This window comes from Crinia signifera, chromosome 2 (genome assembly GCF_055691185.1).
Source record: "Crinia signifera chromosome 2, ASM5569118v1, whole genome shotgun sequence".
NCBI classification, from domain to species: domain Eukaryota; kingdom Metazoa; phylum Chordata; class Amphibia; order Anura; family Myobatrachidae; genus Crinia; species Crinia signifera.
The window spans coordinates 43,766,556-43,783,844 of NC_139218.1; the positions used below are offsets into that span (position 1 = coordinate 43,766,556).

At 45.2% G+C, this 17,289-nt stretch overlaps 1 protein-coding gene across 2 annotated transcripts in view; it reads left to right on the top strand.

Annotated features, from left to right (window-relative positions):
- The window catches only part of EPHA3 (EPH receptor A3), a 351,028-nt gene that overhangs the window by 209,182 nt on the left and 124,557 nt on the right, over positions 1-17,289 (top strand). For both annotated transcript variants that reach the window (XM_083171936.1, XM_083171937.1), the window contains exons 4-5: positions 10,273-10,428; positions 14,875-15,210. In XM_083171936.1, coding sequence (XP_083028062.1) covers positions 10,273-10,428; positions 14,875-15,210 — 492 coding nt within the window. The remainder of the gene's footprint in view (positions 1-10,272; positions 10,429-14,874; positions 15,211-17,289) is intronic.

A 17,289-nucleotide genomic window follows, 5' to 3' on the forward strand; every position in this document is an offset into this window, starting at 1 on the left:
CAGGTGTGTAATCAGCAGCAACTGGGATTTCCTGATATAAGGGTTTCCAGGGCAGAGTCTCCTTGCTCTTGATGGTGGAAAAGCTATCCAAGTGATAGGCCGGGGATGTTTCATTGTAGGGACCATTGGAGCCTTTCAAGAGTCTGCTATGCTGAGAGTGCCTGTATGCTACTGCCTGGAATACCGATTGCATATGGAATTAACATGCTATGCTGTGACCTGCTGTTCAAAATAAACACCAAAAGTCTCCATTTGAGTCCCCGTTTTTGTGATCCTTGTCACAATACACACACACACACTGTATGTATGTATGTATATTTACACTTTTCCTTACCAACTTTGGGGGTATCCAGTTATCTGCAGTAATTTGCCATGGGTAATTGTATCTCCACTTTGATAAATCTTTCCTATAGGGTTAAATCATAAAGTGAGAGATTTTTACCATATTTTTTTAAAGTGGCAATCATTTACCAAAGGCAGGTTGATTTTGCCATGTAAATGATTGCCGCTTTAACATTTTTTTGGTAAACTCTCACAAAATCTCTCACTTTCTGATCCTCACACCCTATTGCATTTTACCCAAAGTCTGAATGCCAAGAGATATGGCGGTTTCCTTTCTGTAAATGAGCCAGTTTGGTTCTGACTCACTGATGTACTTAAATCACTGATACATCCCAGGTAACCCCACTACTGGATTATGTTAAATATACAATGTCTGTACAGTAATCCAAACAATCCATTTGTCTCTATAAATATTACTCCTCTGAGTCCATTATGCCGTTAAATAAGCCGTTAATAGGCCCCCTATTTCTTTCAGGCTCTGCTTGGACTCAAGATTGTTTTACAGTTGGCGTTGGCTTTGAGGTTGGGAATTAGTGCTAGAATAGGTCATGGGCTGATGTTATTAATATAAGCATTAAAACATTCTGGATGGTCATATTTAGAGCTTTAGCTTGACGTGTGGTCACAATGATAACAATAACGGTTACATAAAGTGACTTCTATTGGACCCAGAAAAGAAACTCCTGGAAAATATAACTTTAATGAACCCATCAGTCTGGCCGATGTGACATTATTCTGATGTCAAACTGTTGGAGATAATGTAGAATAAAAGTAATGTGCATACAGTTCAGGTATATGTCAAATAATGGCTAATAATGTGATAATCTAGGTCAGTGGTTCCCAACCTGGAGTACTAGTACCCCTGGGGGTACTCTGCAGACCAGTTGGGGGTACTTGAAAATAACATTGGTAATGGCGGAAGAAGGAAAAGTCTTTTGATGGCGGTAGAAGACTCCCATTGCCATGGAGACGAATCACGTTGTGTCACTTTTGGTTCTGTCTGTAGCGTCATTAGTGTCTCCTTGTGCTTTTGCCTGACCAGCAATCCACTGGGAGTGACCTACACTGCCCTCAAACATCACCAATCATCTGCCCCGTGTCAGGTGTTGAGAAAGCAGTGGCATTAATTCTACAGGCATTAGTAGGAACCCTGATGACAGTACACAGCCAGCGGCCAGACACGGAGGGACTCTGTGATTCCTGTCCGCACACTACTCCTCCGCTTAATATAAGGACACGCATTAGTACCCGCATACTTCTCACTTCCACTCCACTCGTAAGTACTGTGGATATTTCAAATTGAGATGAGGGGGTACTCATAAATGAAAAGCCTAATCAAGGGGTACGGGAGATAAAAAAGTTTGGGAACCACTGATCTAGGTGAGTGGAAATATAGCAACTGACTGCATGTGGCATGGTATTTTCTGTCTTAATTGTGGTGCAAAAGGGGCAATATTTTGTTCAGGCCTTTAGGGTCATTACCTACAGGATTAAAAATGAGTGGAATCATTGGAGTTAGGGAGAGGTGTGTATCAAACCAGCCAATTAAGATGATGCATGGGTGGAGCTTAGACTTTATAAAGGTATTGTGGGTAGAGTTATGAATGCTGGGCAATCCGACTGACCTGATAGGAAGGGTGCCGGACGGCTTCCCGATAGTCGGGATTCCGACAGTCATTCCTCTGACGTCGGAATCCCGTCCGCTCCCTCGTGGGGGTTCCCGACCCCCATAGAGGGAGAATAAAATAGGTGGCGAGCACAGCTTGCCACTGTGCCCGCAGCGTGGCGAGCGCAGCGTGGCGAGCACATCGAGCCTGCAAGGGGCTTCATTGCACTCCCCCCGCTGTGCAGTCGGGATTTCGACGTCTGAGTAATGACTGTCGGAATCCCGACTGTCAGTGAAGTATACCACACCCGATAGGAAGGTGAAGTAAAGCTTGTTACACACTCGCATATCGTACCGATTTGTCCAACCTGGAAGAAATGAGAGATGACAAATCATCTATATCATGCAGTGTTTACAGTTGACTGCACACTCATGCTGGTCACATGCGATGTTGTGCGATTGGCCGTGATGTATGGCCAATCACACGGCAAGAAGAGTTTGTTTGTTTGCTTTAGGAAGTCATCTGCCACACTGCTGACTAATAAAGAAAATTGCTTTGTTTGCATTAAATAGTTTGCATCATTGTTTCCCTGTCCCTTTCCACTTCTCTTTTTTCTCTGTAGCTGTTTACGATGTATCTCTTTACCATGTTTTTCTGCCCCCGATGTCCTTCTTTCTCTCTTCTACTCACGGCGGACTTACGGTCTGGACGTTCTACAGGATTTTTGTTTGCAGGGCTGCAGACAAAAATCCACAAATGTGGGCCGAGTTCGGACCACAAATTCAGCTGCCATTACCGGTAATAACAATTCACCGCCCTTGTGGCTAATTAAATCGAACCCTAATAAAGTCTTTGCCATTTCATAAGCAATGAACAGAATTTGCTACTATTATTGTACTTTTTTATATTTATTTTTACCCAGTTCCAGAATCTGTCGAAGTAAAACAGTTTGAGGAGCCCAGCGAGGAATATAAAATCTCAGTAGCTTCTCATGTTGTCAGCAGCATATTACATCATTGTTGCATACGGGTCACCTATTCAAACTAAAATAACCAATGTGTTAAGTCGGATTTTTAATTCCAGCTGTGGTCAAAGTAGCATCACGTAGAACCGGAAGGTGTTTCATTTTCAAGCCCGACTTGTGCAACATGAATAAAATTGCTACAAATGAACTAAAGAACCCGAGAAGAAAGGAGGGGGCAGGCGACAAGATAACACTGAACATCTCGCTGTGTATTTAAAAACAAAAACAACAAGAACAAAACACAAACCTTCCTGCTACAGCTCAGAGAGTCCCCACAGTTGCAGGGACATCTACATTTCACCACCTGGTTAGGTCTTACCGTGCGTAAGATCTGCCATCACCTCCCACCCCCATTGGAGAATAATTTATTTCAGCCCCGCTGATATCACTGAACCGCTGTGGCCTGAATACTAAACTGTTAATGCTGCCAAGTACGGAAGCAGTTGGATGGAAACATGACAGGATGGACGGGGAGAGGGAAAAACATTAAAGGGAGTTTGTACTTTAAATAATCAATACTTTGATCGGGGGGGGGGGGGGTCAGCTTTGATCGGCTTTGATTGGGCCCCAATCAGATGGGGGGGGTCTGCACTTGTGCGTACAGTATTTGGGCATGTGCATACCCCGGGAGCAAACGGCTTCAGCGAGTTTCATGCTTGCCGCGCCATTCGCTACAGAGGGGGCACGTGAGGGCGGGCACGAGGCCGGAGCAGGGGAACATCCAGCCTTTTATGGACATCCTCATGACTATGCTGGGAACACATGACATCGCCGACAGCCACCTTTTTGGCGAACAGCGGCAGAAATAATAGTCAGTTTAGACTCACGTTTATTTCCGTAGGGGAAAGAAATCATTGGATGTCGGCAACCATCCAATGATTTCTATCCCTTCGGCCGCATGCCAGGGGGCGTGTTCTCGGACACATCCCCTCACATGTTACCCAGGGTATGCAGGCGGCACTCATGGCGGGGTGGGGGTGGGGGGGGGGTGTTGGTGTCCCTACTAATACTGACATGCTTTGATAATCTGATCTCCTGAGATCGGAAATTGTCCAGATCCGAAAATATCGATCGATCGGATCGTGCACAGATAAATGGGCTCATTTATAATTCATAATACCTATTGTGAGTGATAAACGTTATTGGGCCTAATTCAGGTTGGCTAGCAAATCCAAAATCTCTCTCTAATGGGCAAAACCATGTGCACTGCAGATGGGGCAGATATAACACATGCAGAGCGAGTTAGATTTAATAAATAAAACAGCCAGTATTTACCATGCACAGAAACAAAATAATTCACCCAAATCTAACTCTATCTTCACATGTTACATCCGCCCCACCTGCAGATGGTTTTGCCCATTAAAGAGTTTGCTTTTGCAAACCAACCTGAATCACCCCCATTGTATATGACCAATAATCAGCTCACAACTGTAACATGTTCAGCTCATAACAGGCTTGCCTACCCTCCTGGAATGGCCGGGAGCCTCCCAGAAATCGGGTCCTTCTCCCGACCCCCCGGGAAGGTGGGCAAGTCTCCCGCATTCTGCAAATTGCCCCCGATCCCCCCTTGCCAGCTGGTGTAATTACCTGAAATCGCGGGTCCTAAATTACGCGATCACGGCATTTTGCGTCATTTAAGCCCCTTAAGTCAGACTTGCTCCCGCCCCCCTGACGTGTTGCCTCTCTGGGCTTCTCCCGGAGAGGTGAAATTAAAAGTAGGCAAGTATGATTAGCCGGAGCATCATTTATCAAATGCAACAAGTTTTATCACACACAATGACTTTTATCACTTGATAAATGGACCTCATATTGACACACATTTGGGGGGGGGTTGAGGGCCGGCTTATGAACATTGGTGGATGAAAGGCCACTGGAGATCAGTCACCACATTATGCTGCTATGGTGATCTATTAATCCTGGGGACCTAATTGTGTTTGGGGAAGTGGAGGGGGCGGGGGGGGGGGGGGGGGTGAGACACCCTTTAGGCATATTTCTTATTCAGCAACATATTTCACTTTAATTTGAAAATGTTTTATGTTGTCATGTGACGTCACGCAGCCACCACGGCCCTCCTCCAGAGCGATCTGGTCATCCCTGTGCTGTCCGGACTACTCCCACAAAACGCTCCCCTCCGGCTCTGCTGAGTCTGCTATCCCCTGTGATCGCAGTTTCAAGACTCGTGCATGTGCGCTCCGGCCAACAGCTATTTCCGCACAGCTGAATCAGGCCCAAAGTCCTGTGTTTCCCACCTAAAACAGGACTGCTGAATTTCTGTCTACAATGCAAGAAAAAAATACTTTTATTAAAACCAGCATCCAGGACCCGCGTACGCTCAGCCCCTTTATAAACGTGCAGTTTACCAACATGCCGTATACATGGACAATTCAGTTTCCAGGTTTATGTGTCCTCTGAGAGCCATTTGTCTGTGCATAGTTAATGCATTGTACCTGCTAGTGACACCAGGAACTGCCTTCATTGTGATCTCAGTGTAGAACATGCTCACTGGAGTGAGCACCGCAGCCTGAACAGTCAACGCTTCTAAGCACTCTTATAATGGGAACTATTTATAACAAACAAACTGCTTCCTACAATTCTTACTTGCTTGGCATGTCCTTTGTGCAAACCTAAATAGCTGGAACGGAGGAATTGTGCTACTTAAACATGTAGAAAGAAAAGGGTGTTTATTATAAACAGTGTCATTGAAAATAACCTTAGTTGCTGCATGAAGTGGCCGGAGAATGAAATTGGGCTGGATTTGAATAAATCTGGGTGGAGACAGCTGCATGCATCTTAGAGTAACACACATGATTAAATGCATCACTTCATCTAATGAAATGTTTATGCATATCTGATGGAATCCAATTATCTATTCATTGATATGATTAATCATTTATTGTGTACCGTTCCTACCTACGTGCAGTTGGATGCCAGGCAGGCACAGCGGGTGTACAACCATTTTAACGATCTTTAGGTGTGACTTGAGAATTGTAGGCTTCACATCAGTATTGATAGTTACATTGTACCGCAGTGGGAATAATGATATATACTGTATGCATGGACTGGCAGCATGGCTTAAGGTGGTCCTGGAGAGGTGATGTACTGGAGAGGTGGTGGACTCCATTTCCCCTGCCACTGACAAACCCTCTGCCCCCCATTAGGCAGCGCCGGGGCTAGTGCCAGGGTTTTCGACAAACAAAACAAATTGTGTCCTACTGTACCTCCCATACTTTATAAAGGTATAGTGGTCTCACAATAGTACCCCCAATTCAATTAATTTATGCCACACAGTAGCACAATCATATGCACATTACAACGCTTGTAGTAATCCTTATTTCTATTATACCACAAAGTATTTCCCCTTATTCATGTTATGACGCACAGTAGTGCCCCTTATTCATGTTATTACACACACTAGTGCCCTTTATTCAAGTTATGCTACACAGTAGTACGCCTCATACATGTACACCAGGCAGTAGTGTCACTTACATATAATGCCCACATTAGTAGTACCCTTTACAAAAAATTCCACAGTAAGTACCTTTTATAAGCATACTAGGTGATTCATCGCGCCCTGCGGGCGCTCTTCACACCGTCGTAAGGGGCTACGCCCCCTTAATTTGTGAACATTTGTATATGAGAAATATGGTTAGAATTGTATGAAAGATGCCCTGTATTGCAACTTAGGTGTCCGCGAATCGCGGGAGGGGGGGTCGCGGAGGGTGCCGCGAATTGCAGGAGGGGGGGTCGCGGGGGGTGCCGCGAATTGCAGGAGGGGGTGGTTGTGGGGGGGGTGGATGCTGCGAATCGCGGGAGGGGAGGGATTGCAGAGAATCGCGGGAGGGGGGTCGCGGGGTGGGTTGCCGCAAATCGCGGGAGGGGGGTTACGGGGGCGGGGGTTGCGGCGAATCATGGTAGGGGGGGTCGCGGGGGATGTGCCGTGAATCACGGGAGGGGGGGTCACGGGGTGGGGTGCCGAGAATCGCGGGGGGGGGTGTGTGTGCCGTGAATCGCGGGAGTGGGGGTTGCGGGGGGGTGTGACGCGAATCGCCACAAGAAAAAATCAACACAGAAAGGTCAACACATGTAAATGTTGACATAAGTGTGGCACTTCATTGGTGTCCATGTCGACACATGAGAATGAATATGAAAACATTAAAAAAATGAAAAAAAAAACTTCAAAAACTCATGTCAACCTTTTTCATTGTCGACCATAGCCATGTCAGTGTTTTCCATGTGCAATTTAATTCTGGAGCTGCCGCGAATCACGGGGGGTGCCGCGAATTGCGGGAGGGGGGGGTCGTGGGGGTGGGTGCTGCGAATCGCGGGAGGGCGGGGTTCACAGGGGTTCCGGTGGGGGGTTGACGCGAATTGCGGGAGGTGGGGGGTCACGGGGGGGTGCCGCGAATCGCGGGAGGGGGGTTTGCGGGGGGGTGTGACGCGAATCGCCACAAGAGAAACTCAACACAGAAAGGTCAACACATGTAAATGTTGACATAACTGTGCCACTTCATTGGTGTCCATGTTGACACATGACAATGAATATGAAAACATTCAAAAAATGAAATAAATCTTCAAAAACTCATGTCAACCTTTTTCATTGTCGACCATAGCCGTGCCAGTGTTTTGCATGTGCCATTTAATCCTGGGGCTGCCGCGAATCGCGGGGGGTGCCGCGATTTGCGGGAGGGGGGGGGTTGCGGGGGGTGGGTGCCGCGAATCGCGGGAGAGCGGGGTTCATGGGGGTTCCGGTGTGGGGTTGCCGCGAATTGCGGGAGGGGGGGGGTCGCGGGGTGGTGCCGGGGTGCCGCGAATCGCCGGAGGGGGGGTTGCGGAGGGTGTGACGAGAATCGCCACAAGAAAAAAATCAACACAGAAAGGTCAACACATGTAAATGTTGACATAAGTGTGGCACTTCATTGGTGTCCATGTCGACACATGAGAATGAATATGAAAATATTCAAAAAATGACAAAAAAACTTCAAAAACTCATGTCAACCTTTTTCATTGTCGACCATAGCCATGTCAGTGTTTTCCATGTGCAATTTAATTCTGGAGCTGCCGCGAATCACGGGGGGGGTGCCGCGAATTGCGGGAGGGGGGGTCGCGGGGGTGGGTGCCGCGAATCGCGGGAGGGCGGGGTTCACAGGGGTTCCGGTGGGGGGTTGTGGGGGGTTGCCGCGAATTGCGGGAGGTGGGGGGTCACGGGGGGTGCCGCGAATCGCGGGAGGGGGGGTTGCGGGGGGTGTGACGCGAATCGCCACAAGAAAAAATCAACACAGAAAGGTCAACACATGTAAATGTTGACATAAGTGTGCCACTTCATTGGTGTCCATGTCGACACATGACAATGAATATTTTTAAAAAAATTAAAAATAAATCTTCAAAAACTCATGTCAACCTTTTTCATTGTCGACCATAGCCATGTCAGTGTTTTGCATGTGCCATTTAATCCTGGGGCTGCTGCGAATTGCGGGGGGGGGGTGTGCCGCGAATCGCGGGAGGGGGGTCGCAGGAGGGGTGCCGCCAATCGTGCAAGGGGGGGTCGCGGGGGGGTCCTTTTTGCCGCGAATCGCCGGAGGGAGGTCGCGGGGGGGTGTTTTTTCCGCAAATCGGGGGGGGGGTCAGGGGGGAGGGTTTACAGCGATTCGCGGGAGGGGGGGGTCGCGGGGTGGTGGTTATGCCGCGAATTGCGGGAGGGGTCGTGGGGGGGTTCTTTTTGCAGCGAATCGCGGGAGGGGGGGTCGCGGCGGTGTTTTTGCTGCGAATCGCGGTAGGAGGGGTCGCGGGGGAGCGGGTATTTTTGCCGCAAATCGCGGGAGGGGGGGGGGGGCGCGCGGGGGGGGGAGGTTTTGCCGCAAATCGCGGGAGGGGGGCGCTCACCTGGTGGCCGTGGAGTAGCAGTGCTGGGCAACATGGGAAGGCAGTGGGTGTCTGGCACTGTCTGTGGGCTCACTGGGCTGGTTCTCTGTCACATACCTCCCAACATGACCCTCTCCAGGAGGGACACAATGCTCTGTTTCTAGACTTCCCCTTAATGTATGATTGCCATCACCTGTTTTAAACAGGTTAATTTCTCAGAAAGGTGTTCAGCACAGATGAAGGCAATCACACATTAAGAGGAAAGTCCAGGAACAGAGCGTTATAGACACAGACACCCACTTTGAGTGACAGATGTAGCCAAATATATAGGAGATCTGTCACTGCTCCTCCAGCAGTTTCCTCTCCGCTCTCTTCTTTACTTCAGCAGTGGTGATGGCATGACATTACATACTCCACGCCAGGAAAGGAAACTGCTGGGAAAGTGGAATTACAGTAAATGGCTGTGGTGGATGTATGTATAGGATGTATAGTATATAGGACAGAACTTATGTTAGATACCAAACATAGTATGGTCTCTATAAACGTGGATTTATTTAAATTACAGCATCGTTTCAGTGCTTGTCATGCTATATTAAGCATTGAAATATTGCTGTTGTTTAAATAAATCTACGTTTTTTTTTTACCTTGGACATAGTGCATTTCAGAACTGTTCTGTTATACAGTATGCTTTCGGTCAAGCGGGCACCCGTCCCAGCAACCTCTTTAGCAAGTGGAAGTGCCAGACCTATTGGTACTTATATATATATATATATATATATATATATATATATATATACAGTATATATTTATTTTGCCCATGGACTATCTATCTATCTATCTATCTATCTATCTATCTATCTATCTATCTATCTATCATCTATCTATATTTATTTGAAAATGCAGAAGATTTGAAAACCCCCATTCAAATCAAAGGGCGGACACTGATTGGCTGAGAGAGCTGCTGGGAGCCGGAAAGATAGGCCGCAGCATTGGTGCGTGGGCAGGAGATTTTTAAAACTGCTATTTAAATGAATCAGCGGCCATCCATTCATTTGAATGGTAGTTTTGAAATCTCCTGCTCTCCAGCCGCTACCGCAGACTATCTCTCTGGCTCCCGGCAGCGGCATCTCCATCTACCCCCCCACATGGATAGATATTGTGTCCAATCCGATATCTATCCTAATACCCCTCTGATCGTTGTTCTGTGTGGCCATGATCAGGGGTGTTCTGGATTTCCAAGGGAGATTGGATATATATTGAATTGGACACAATATCAACATACGTTTAGTGTTTGTTTGGCATGGGTTACTGTACAAGAAAGGGAAATCTATGTCTTTTATTGTACCTGCATACTAAAGCCAGTTCAATGTTTTCCTTTAGTTCTCTAACAGCAGTTTAGCTGCCTATTATATTTCTAATTCTTTTGCTTTTCCTTTGCAGTCTGCAGACCAGGATTTTACAAAGCCGTTATTGGGAACCTTAAATGTAATAAATGCCCCCCACACAGCTCCACTCAGGAAGACGGGGCCACACATTGCATCTGTGAGAAGAACTATTTCCGGGCAGATAAAGACCCCCCATCTATGGCGTGTACAAGTACGTGTACATAGTGCAAGTCAATGCTATAAGAAGTCCTGTGTTGTTTCTTAAGCATAATACTGTGTAGACATTATATTGTATTATTGAATAGACTGATGATATAATGATACATTCAAGAAAGATAAAGATCAAGTGGACTAGAACATTAAGAGAAAGTAAAACGATAGACCTTGAAAATAGAGATAAACACAACGCAGTGTGATTCATGGTCTTCCATGTAAACAATGTGCTCAAGTTGTCTTAACAAATGCAACATAAAGAGATCAAGGAGAATAAATACAATAAAACTCAGTCTATTACGAACGGATATATGAAAGGATACCTATCACAGAGCAGATGCAGCATTTCCAGAGGGGGGTTCCAAAAGTTGGTTTTAGACTAGAACGAGTGTGGCTAGCTCAAAAAGAGGGAAAAATGATAAATGGAGTATATTTGGCCTAGTGTTTACTTAACACAGGGTACTTTAGGTCCTTTAATTAAGTGGTCATGTGACCTCAGCTAAAGATTCTGTTAATTCTGACCATGTATATCTTTATATTCAGTTGAAGAAGCAGTTGTCTGATGGGGCAGTTGTCTGAGCAATAGCCCTTTCACGCTGCACAAATATCCCAGGTTGTGACCTGGGACTCTGTGTGGTATGAAAGTGCCATTTGGTAAAACCCGGGTCCAGCAACCCGGCATACCGACCCCTGGCTAAAATAAGGGTTTTACCTGGGTTAAACCTGGATTCCTGGGCAGTGTAAACAGGTCCCATTTACACTATAGGGATGAGGCAGTGTCACTTCCAAGTGCTGCCTCCTCCCCTGCCCCCCAATGACACTCCGACACTCCTCCTCGCCCCCATGTGCCGGTTCGCTCTCAGGACGGACCAGTCTGCAAATCCTGGGAGCGACCTGGCATTTGCGATGTGAAAGGGGTATTAGAAATGTACAAAGTGAGAAATTACAAAGTGGGAATTACTTTTTAAAGAACAGTTAAAAAAGACAGTTGAAAAATGTAGTTACAATACTTATTACACTTCATTACTGTACATACCCTTTCTACTTTACCCTATCTTTAACATACACAGCATGCTCACCAATCTGCTACAGTATTTCTCATTTCATTACATGGAATTCTCACCAAACTTCTCACATCCTATAATCTCCCTGACACACATTACCTCTTCTATTATGCACTCAAATTTCATGAGCTTTTATGTACTTTCACATCCACATCCAGCCACCAAAATAAAAAAACACAAACTTTCCCCAATATCTATCTCTCCTTTCTCATCTTATTAGCTGGTGACATATCACCAAATCCAGTCCTCAACCACCTGTCCCACTCAGATATAGCTGGTCCAAAGCCATGTAGAAATTAAACTAACCTCATAAATATCAAATTCCTCCCACCACCTATCAAGCAACTAAAATGTGCCCTATAGAATGCACTCTCTGTTTGCAACAAATTGACATCCATCCATGACCTCTTCATCTCTCACAACTTCAATCTGCTGGCTAATACAGAATCCTGGCTCACACGATCAGACACAGCCCCCCCCCCTGCAGCACTGTCACATGGTGTTCTCCACTTTGTACACACCTCCAGGCCTGGTAACAGAAAATGAGGTGGGGTAGGTATATTACTGTCCAAGTCCTTCACATACACAGTTCTACCACCAGTTCCTTCACTCACATTCACATCGTTTGACGTTCAATCTATTTGGATTTTTCTCTCTGTGTGTCGCCCACCTGGGCTTCACAAACCTCAATATCTGGAAGATTTCTTTGTCTGGCTCCCCCACTTCTTATCCTCTGACATCTCCGCCATCCTGGGTGACTGCATGCTTCTAAACTTGTCTCTCTGCCTCTCCCAGTGGTCTGACTCCGCTACTCATGAGAAAGGCCGCTGCCTTGATCTTGTATTCGCCAGGTTATGCCCAGTCTCTGATTTTATTAACACTCCCTTCCCTCCCTCTGATCACAATCTTATCACCATCTTTCTCCTCCATTACCCCAAGGTCATTGACACGGGAATCAAGCAAGCCTCTTCTAACCCATAGAAATACTAATGCTATTAATTTTCCATAACTTCCCACCTCTCTACAACAACGGTTTTCACCAATATCTACATTAACCTCTCCTGACTCTGCTGTTTCTCACCTGTACCGGACTCTTGAAACAGCCCTTGATGAAGTGGCTCCAGCTTCCCATTTCACCCCATGCAGGCTTAGATGCCAGCCATGGAACTTCAAATTGACAAAACAACCTCTCCTCTTGATCTTATACCTGCACAAGTCAATAAAACTCTATCTCCTGTGCTTATCCCAAACTTAACTAAAATCTGCAATCTCTCTCGTGCTACTTGTACTTTTCCTTCTCTGTTCATACATGCAGTGATTGAAAAAACACAATTCTGACCCTAACTCTCTCACTAACTACCATCCCATCTCTCAGCTTCCATGCCTCTCTAAGCTACTCAAGAGACTTGTCTACTCTGGCACCCTATTAGACCCACTTCAGTCAGGCTTTTGTTCCCAACACTCCACTGAGACAGCACTGACTGAAGTGGTGAATGATCGGGTCACTGCTAATTCTAAAGGCCATTACTCTACTTATTCTTCTAGTTCTTTCTGCTGCTTTTGACACTATTGATTATGCTCTTCTCATACAAACACTGCACTCCCTAGGTCTTAATGATACAGCCCTTTCCTGGTTCTCATCTTACCTATCTGATTGCTCTTTCAGTGTTCACTTCTCTGATTCCACCTCCTCCTATCACTACCTCTGTCAGTCGGAGTTCCACAAGGCTCCAGTTTAGGTCCTTTACTTTTCTCAAACTAATCAGCTTTTGGATTTCAGTATCACTTGTATGCAGATAATACGCAAGTCCCCAGAGTTGTCACCAGTGGTTTTGGGCCAAGTCTGAATGCCTTTCTGCCATCTCATCTTGGATGTGGATTTCCAGGAAAAGAATTTATTATATTCCCAGCCAAGAGCAGTTACCATCCTGATATCTCCACTCTACCCCACAAGCTCGCTGCTGGTGTCACCCTCAACTATGAACTGTCCTTTGTTCCCCACGTTCAATCTGTCTCTAAATCGTGTTGCATGCATCTAAAAAACATATTCAAAATATAACCCTATTTTACACAAGACACTACTAAATCTCTTATTCATGCACAGATTATATCCCACATTGACTATTGCAATAGTCTCCTTACCGGTGTTCCCAAGAATAGACTCTCGGATTACTAGCTCCCATTCACTATTACAGGTCTTCTTAGGGCTACCCACACCCTATAGAATGTCCTCCCACACACAATAAGACTCTCCACTAGCCTCCAAATGTTTAAGCGTTCCCTGAAAACTCACCTCTTCAGGCAAGCCTATCATATTTAAGTACCACCCCCTTGTTCTATCACTGTCTACAATTGAAAAGCGCAATGGAATTTGCTGAACTATATAGCAAACTGTGAATTAATAAAGAAATCTGTGCAACTCAGAATTAGGCTTTTGTTCTTAAACATTACCAAGGGCTAAATGTAATAGGGTAATAGGGTGTGAGAATCCCAAATTGAGAGATTTTGGGAGAGATTTCCCATTCGTTTAGAGCGGCAATCATTTACACGGAAAAACCAAGTTCATTTTGCCATGTTATTGATTGTTACTTTAAAAAAATAGGAAATCTCTCCCAAAATCTCTCACATTCTGATTCCCACACCCTATAACATATGTCCCAATATATCTAATTAGTAAGCTCGCTCGAAGCAAAAGCTTCGAAAGCTAGTCTGCTACATTCTGTGTTTGTGCATGTGTGAGAAAGAGATGTAGTTTCACTCTCTGCCAGTAGATGACAGACTCACAGACACAAGACATATATATAGATGGGATAGTTATGAAATCCTGTCGGTCGGAATCCGGCGGTCGAAATCCCGACCGCCAAAATGCCGACAAGGGGGCCGTGGATCGCGCCCCCCCCCTGCGGGCTCGCTGCGCCAGCCACGCAACGGGCCCGGTGCCTCGCTACGCACGGCACACTATTTTATTCTCCCTCCATGGGTATCATGGATGCCCATAGAGGGACAAAGTGCCGGCATTGCTGCAGTCGGGATTCTGGCGTCTGTATTTTGACCGTCGGGATTCTTCCTGCCGGGATTTTGACCGCATATAAATGATATGTAAAAATGTGCTGTAATAGAGCACAACCTATTACATTATAGGTCTCATTTTTCATTCACAGTTTAGAATTGATATTTATCATCTGATTGGCTCGCAGAATTTCCAGCACGTTTATACACATCATGCAGTTAAAAGGTCCCCTCTGCTGTGATTGCTTTGTTTTTGCTTGCATAAGAAACTAATTTGCAGTATGTACTACAAATTTGTATCGTGAATTAATAATTACATGATATAAAGTGCTATTTTTCCACCCTTAACAATTCCTCTCTTTGCCCTGTAGGACCGCCCTCTGCACCAAGGAACCTTATTTCCATTATAAATGAAACCTCTGTGATCCTGGACTGGAGCTGGCCACTGGACACTGGTGGCCGGAAAGATATAACGTTCAACGTCATCTGCAAAAAATGTGGCAGGAACACAAAATTTTGTGAAACTTGCCGGGGAGGTTTGCGGTTTATTCCCCGACAGATTGGTCTAACCAACACCACTGTGACAATCATGGATTTACTCGCGCACACCAATTACAGCTTTGAGATCGAGTCTGTGAATGGCGTCTCTGACCAGAGCGTACTAACAAGACATATTGCTGCAGTCAGCCTCACCACCAACCAGGCAGGTCAGTACCTTCCTTTATTATAGGATCAGCCTATAGAATAATGACAGTAATCATTACTCAGACAATTGACAAAATCCCTGGTGGCCTACAGTTTTTCTTGATTGTGTGAGGAAAGGTGCAGTATTATTTAAGGAGGGCTGTAATCAGTATCTTTCTCACCAAAATCCAATTTGTCACAGGGTATTTGGAACAAGCTTCCAACCCGGGTCCTTCCAAGGACAGACACCATTCACACTGCTACTCCAACCCAGGTTTTTCCTGGGTTGGTCCCATTTATAGTGCACACAAATAATAATACCTGATAAGCAGATGCCAGGACTCACAATAACACATGGAGTCAGGGACATATCCTGATCAACTCTGTTTTTGCCCGATCTCTGGTCCATAATGGATGCTAATTGGTTACCGCGATAATGACCATTGCCCATTTTTTTATTATTTTTTTCGGGGCTAATATGAAAGCGCCCTAAGTTGTTAATGTTGTGGCCTCTGACTAGTCTGTTGGCACAGTCCTCACTCAACATGTGTGTGAGAAGATACTATTGCTTCCCTAAGCATTTTTTTATGATAAATGACACTGAGGACACCATCTTGAGGGTTCCGTCCTTCCAGTGTCAGCACTCACCAATCACGGGAATCTGGACGTTATGACCACTGCTAAACAACTGTGCCCTCAACATGCCTGGTGGACTTTGTTCTTCTCTCATTTTAACTTTATAATTTCATATCAAACCGGAATTGTCCAAGCTTAGGCCCTTTCACAATGTTCTGTGAACCTAATATAGAGAAAAAGTCTAGAAATAACTATTTTGGGGACTCCGTGTTCCGTTAGTGACACTTTGTCAAACATCTAATGCAGTTTTGTTTTAACATTGGGTCATTGGGAGTCGTATTAAAATGAGTCCATGACTTCAAAACTGGTGGACATTTAGAATTATATAAAACTCCAGAATTGTAAGCATTTTCTTTCTACCATTTTAAAAACAGATATTAAAAAAGTAGTTTGGCTGTTGTCTTCCTGACAATTGCCCTGATTCACGTTCACTCGGAAGGGGACAAATTCAACATGGTTTTTAGTGTTTGGGGGTCTGCGGATGTGCAAGCGCATATGCAGACCCCGGCAACTAATGAGTTTGGTGAGTTACACAGTCGCCAGGCTGTTCATTGTGGGGAGAGAGGGCTGGGGGGGGGGGGGGGGGGGGAGGCGATGACAGCGCTGGACAATGGGAACGCCATTCTATGTTATAAAGCATAATGTTCAAATCTGCTATAAATAATTTAATTGTTTGATCAACTATGTGTGGAATTTTGGGCAATATTTGAAAAAGTTGGATGTGTGTTATAGTGGAGTGTGGGTGTTTTTATAAATATACTAGTTAAAAGCTCGTCAAAATGACGGCTTTTGCAATGTACTTTCACTTTGAGCTGTGACAGTTTTTACATTCAATGTGAGCTGCTAAAAATCCCACAAACTCTCCAACCCTCTCCCAGACCCTATCTGCTCCTACCTCCAATCTCTGTCTTCACAGCTTCCTCTCTCCATATCCAGCAAGTGTCCCTGCAAAAATTATTTCACTTTCTGTTATGACATCATTTAGCATACAATACTGGTCCATCCAGTGGCCTCTAATGGTCACTGGTGGTACTTCACCTCATAGAGTACTGAACCACATGAAAGCTGCGACTGGCCGCCAGTTAGACCCAGTGGCAAATGCAAGATTACTAAATGGGGGTTTCCAAATGCAGTCCATAATCTTCCAAACTGCGGAGCATTGAAGCAAGTGTGGGAGTCTGGGGGAACAGTAGAGGAACCGAGTAATGACATTGTAAATTAATTTAAACATTGGTTTTTTTATACACTGGATACGGTATAAGATACAGTTTAATATATGGTCTATAGAATGAACTGTATCAAACATTTAAATAATATAAACAATTTGTCAGAAAAAGGTTAAATATGCCATAATTAATAAATTCAGAAACCTAACAGAACCAGAATTGCACTTTCTCAGCATACATTCTCCCACCTCATGGTAAGGCTCCTGACTCTTACATAGAAACATAGAAACATAGAATTTG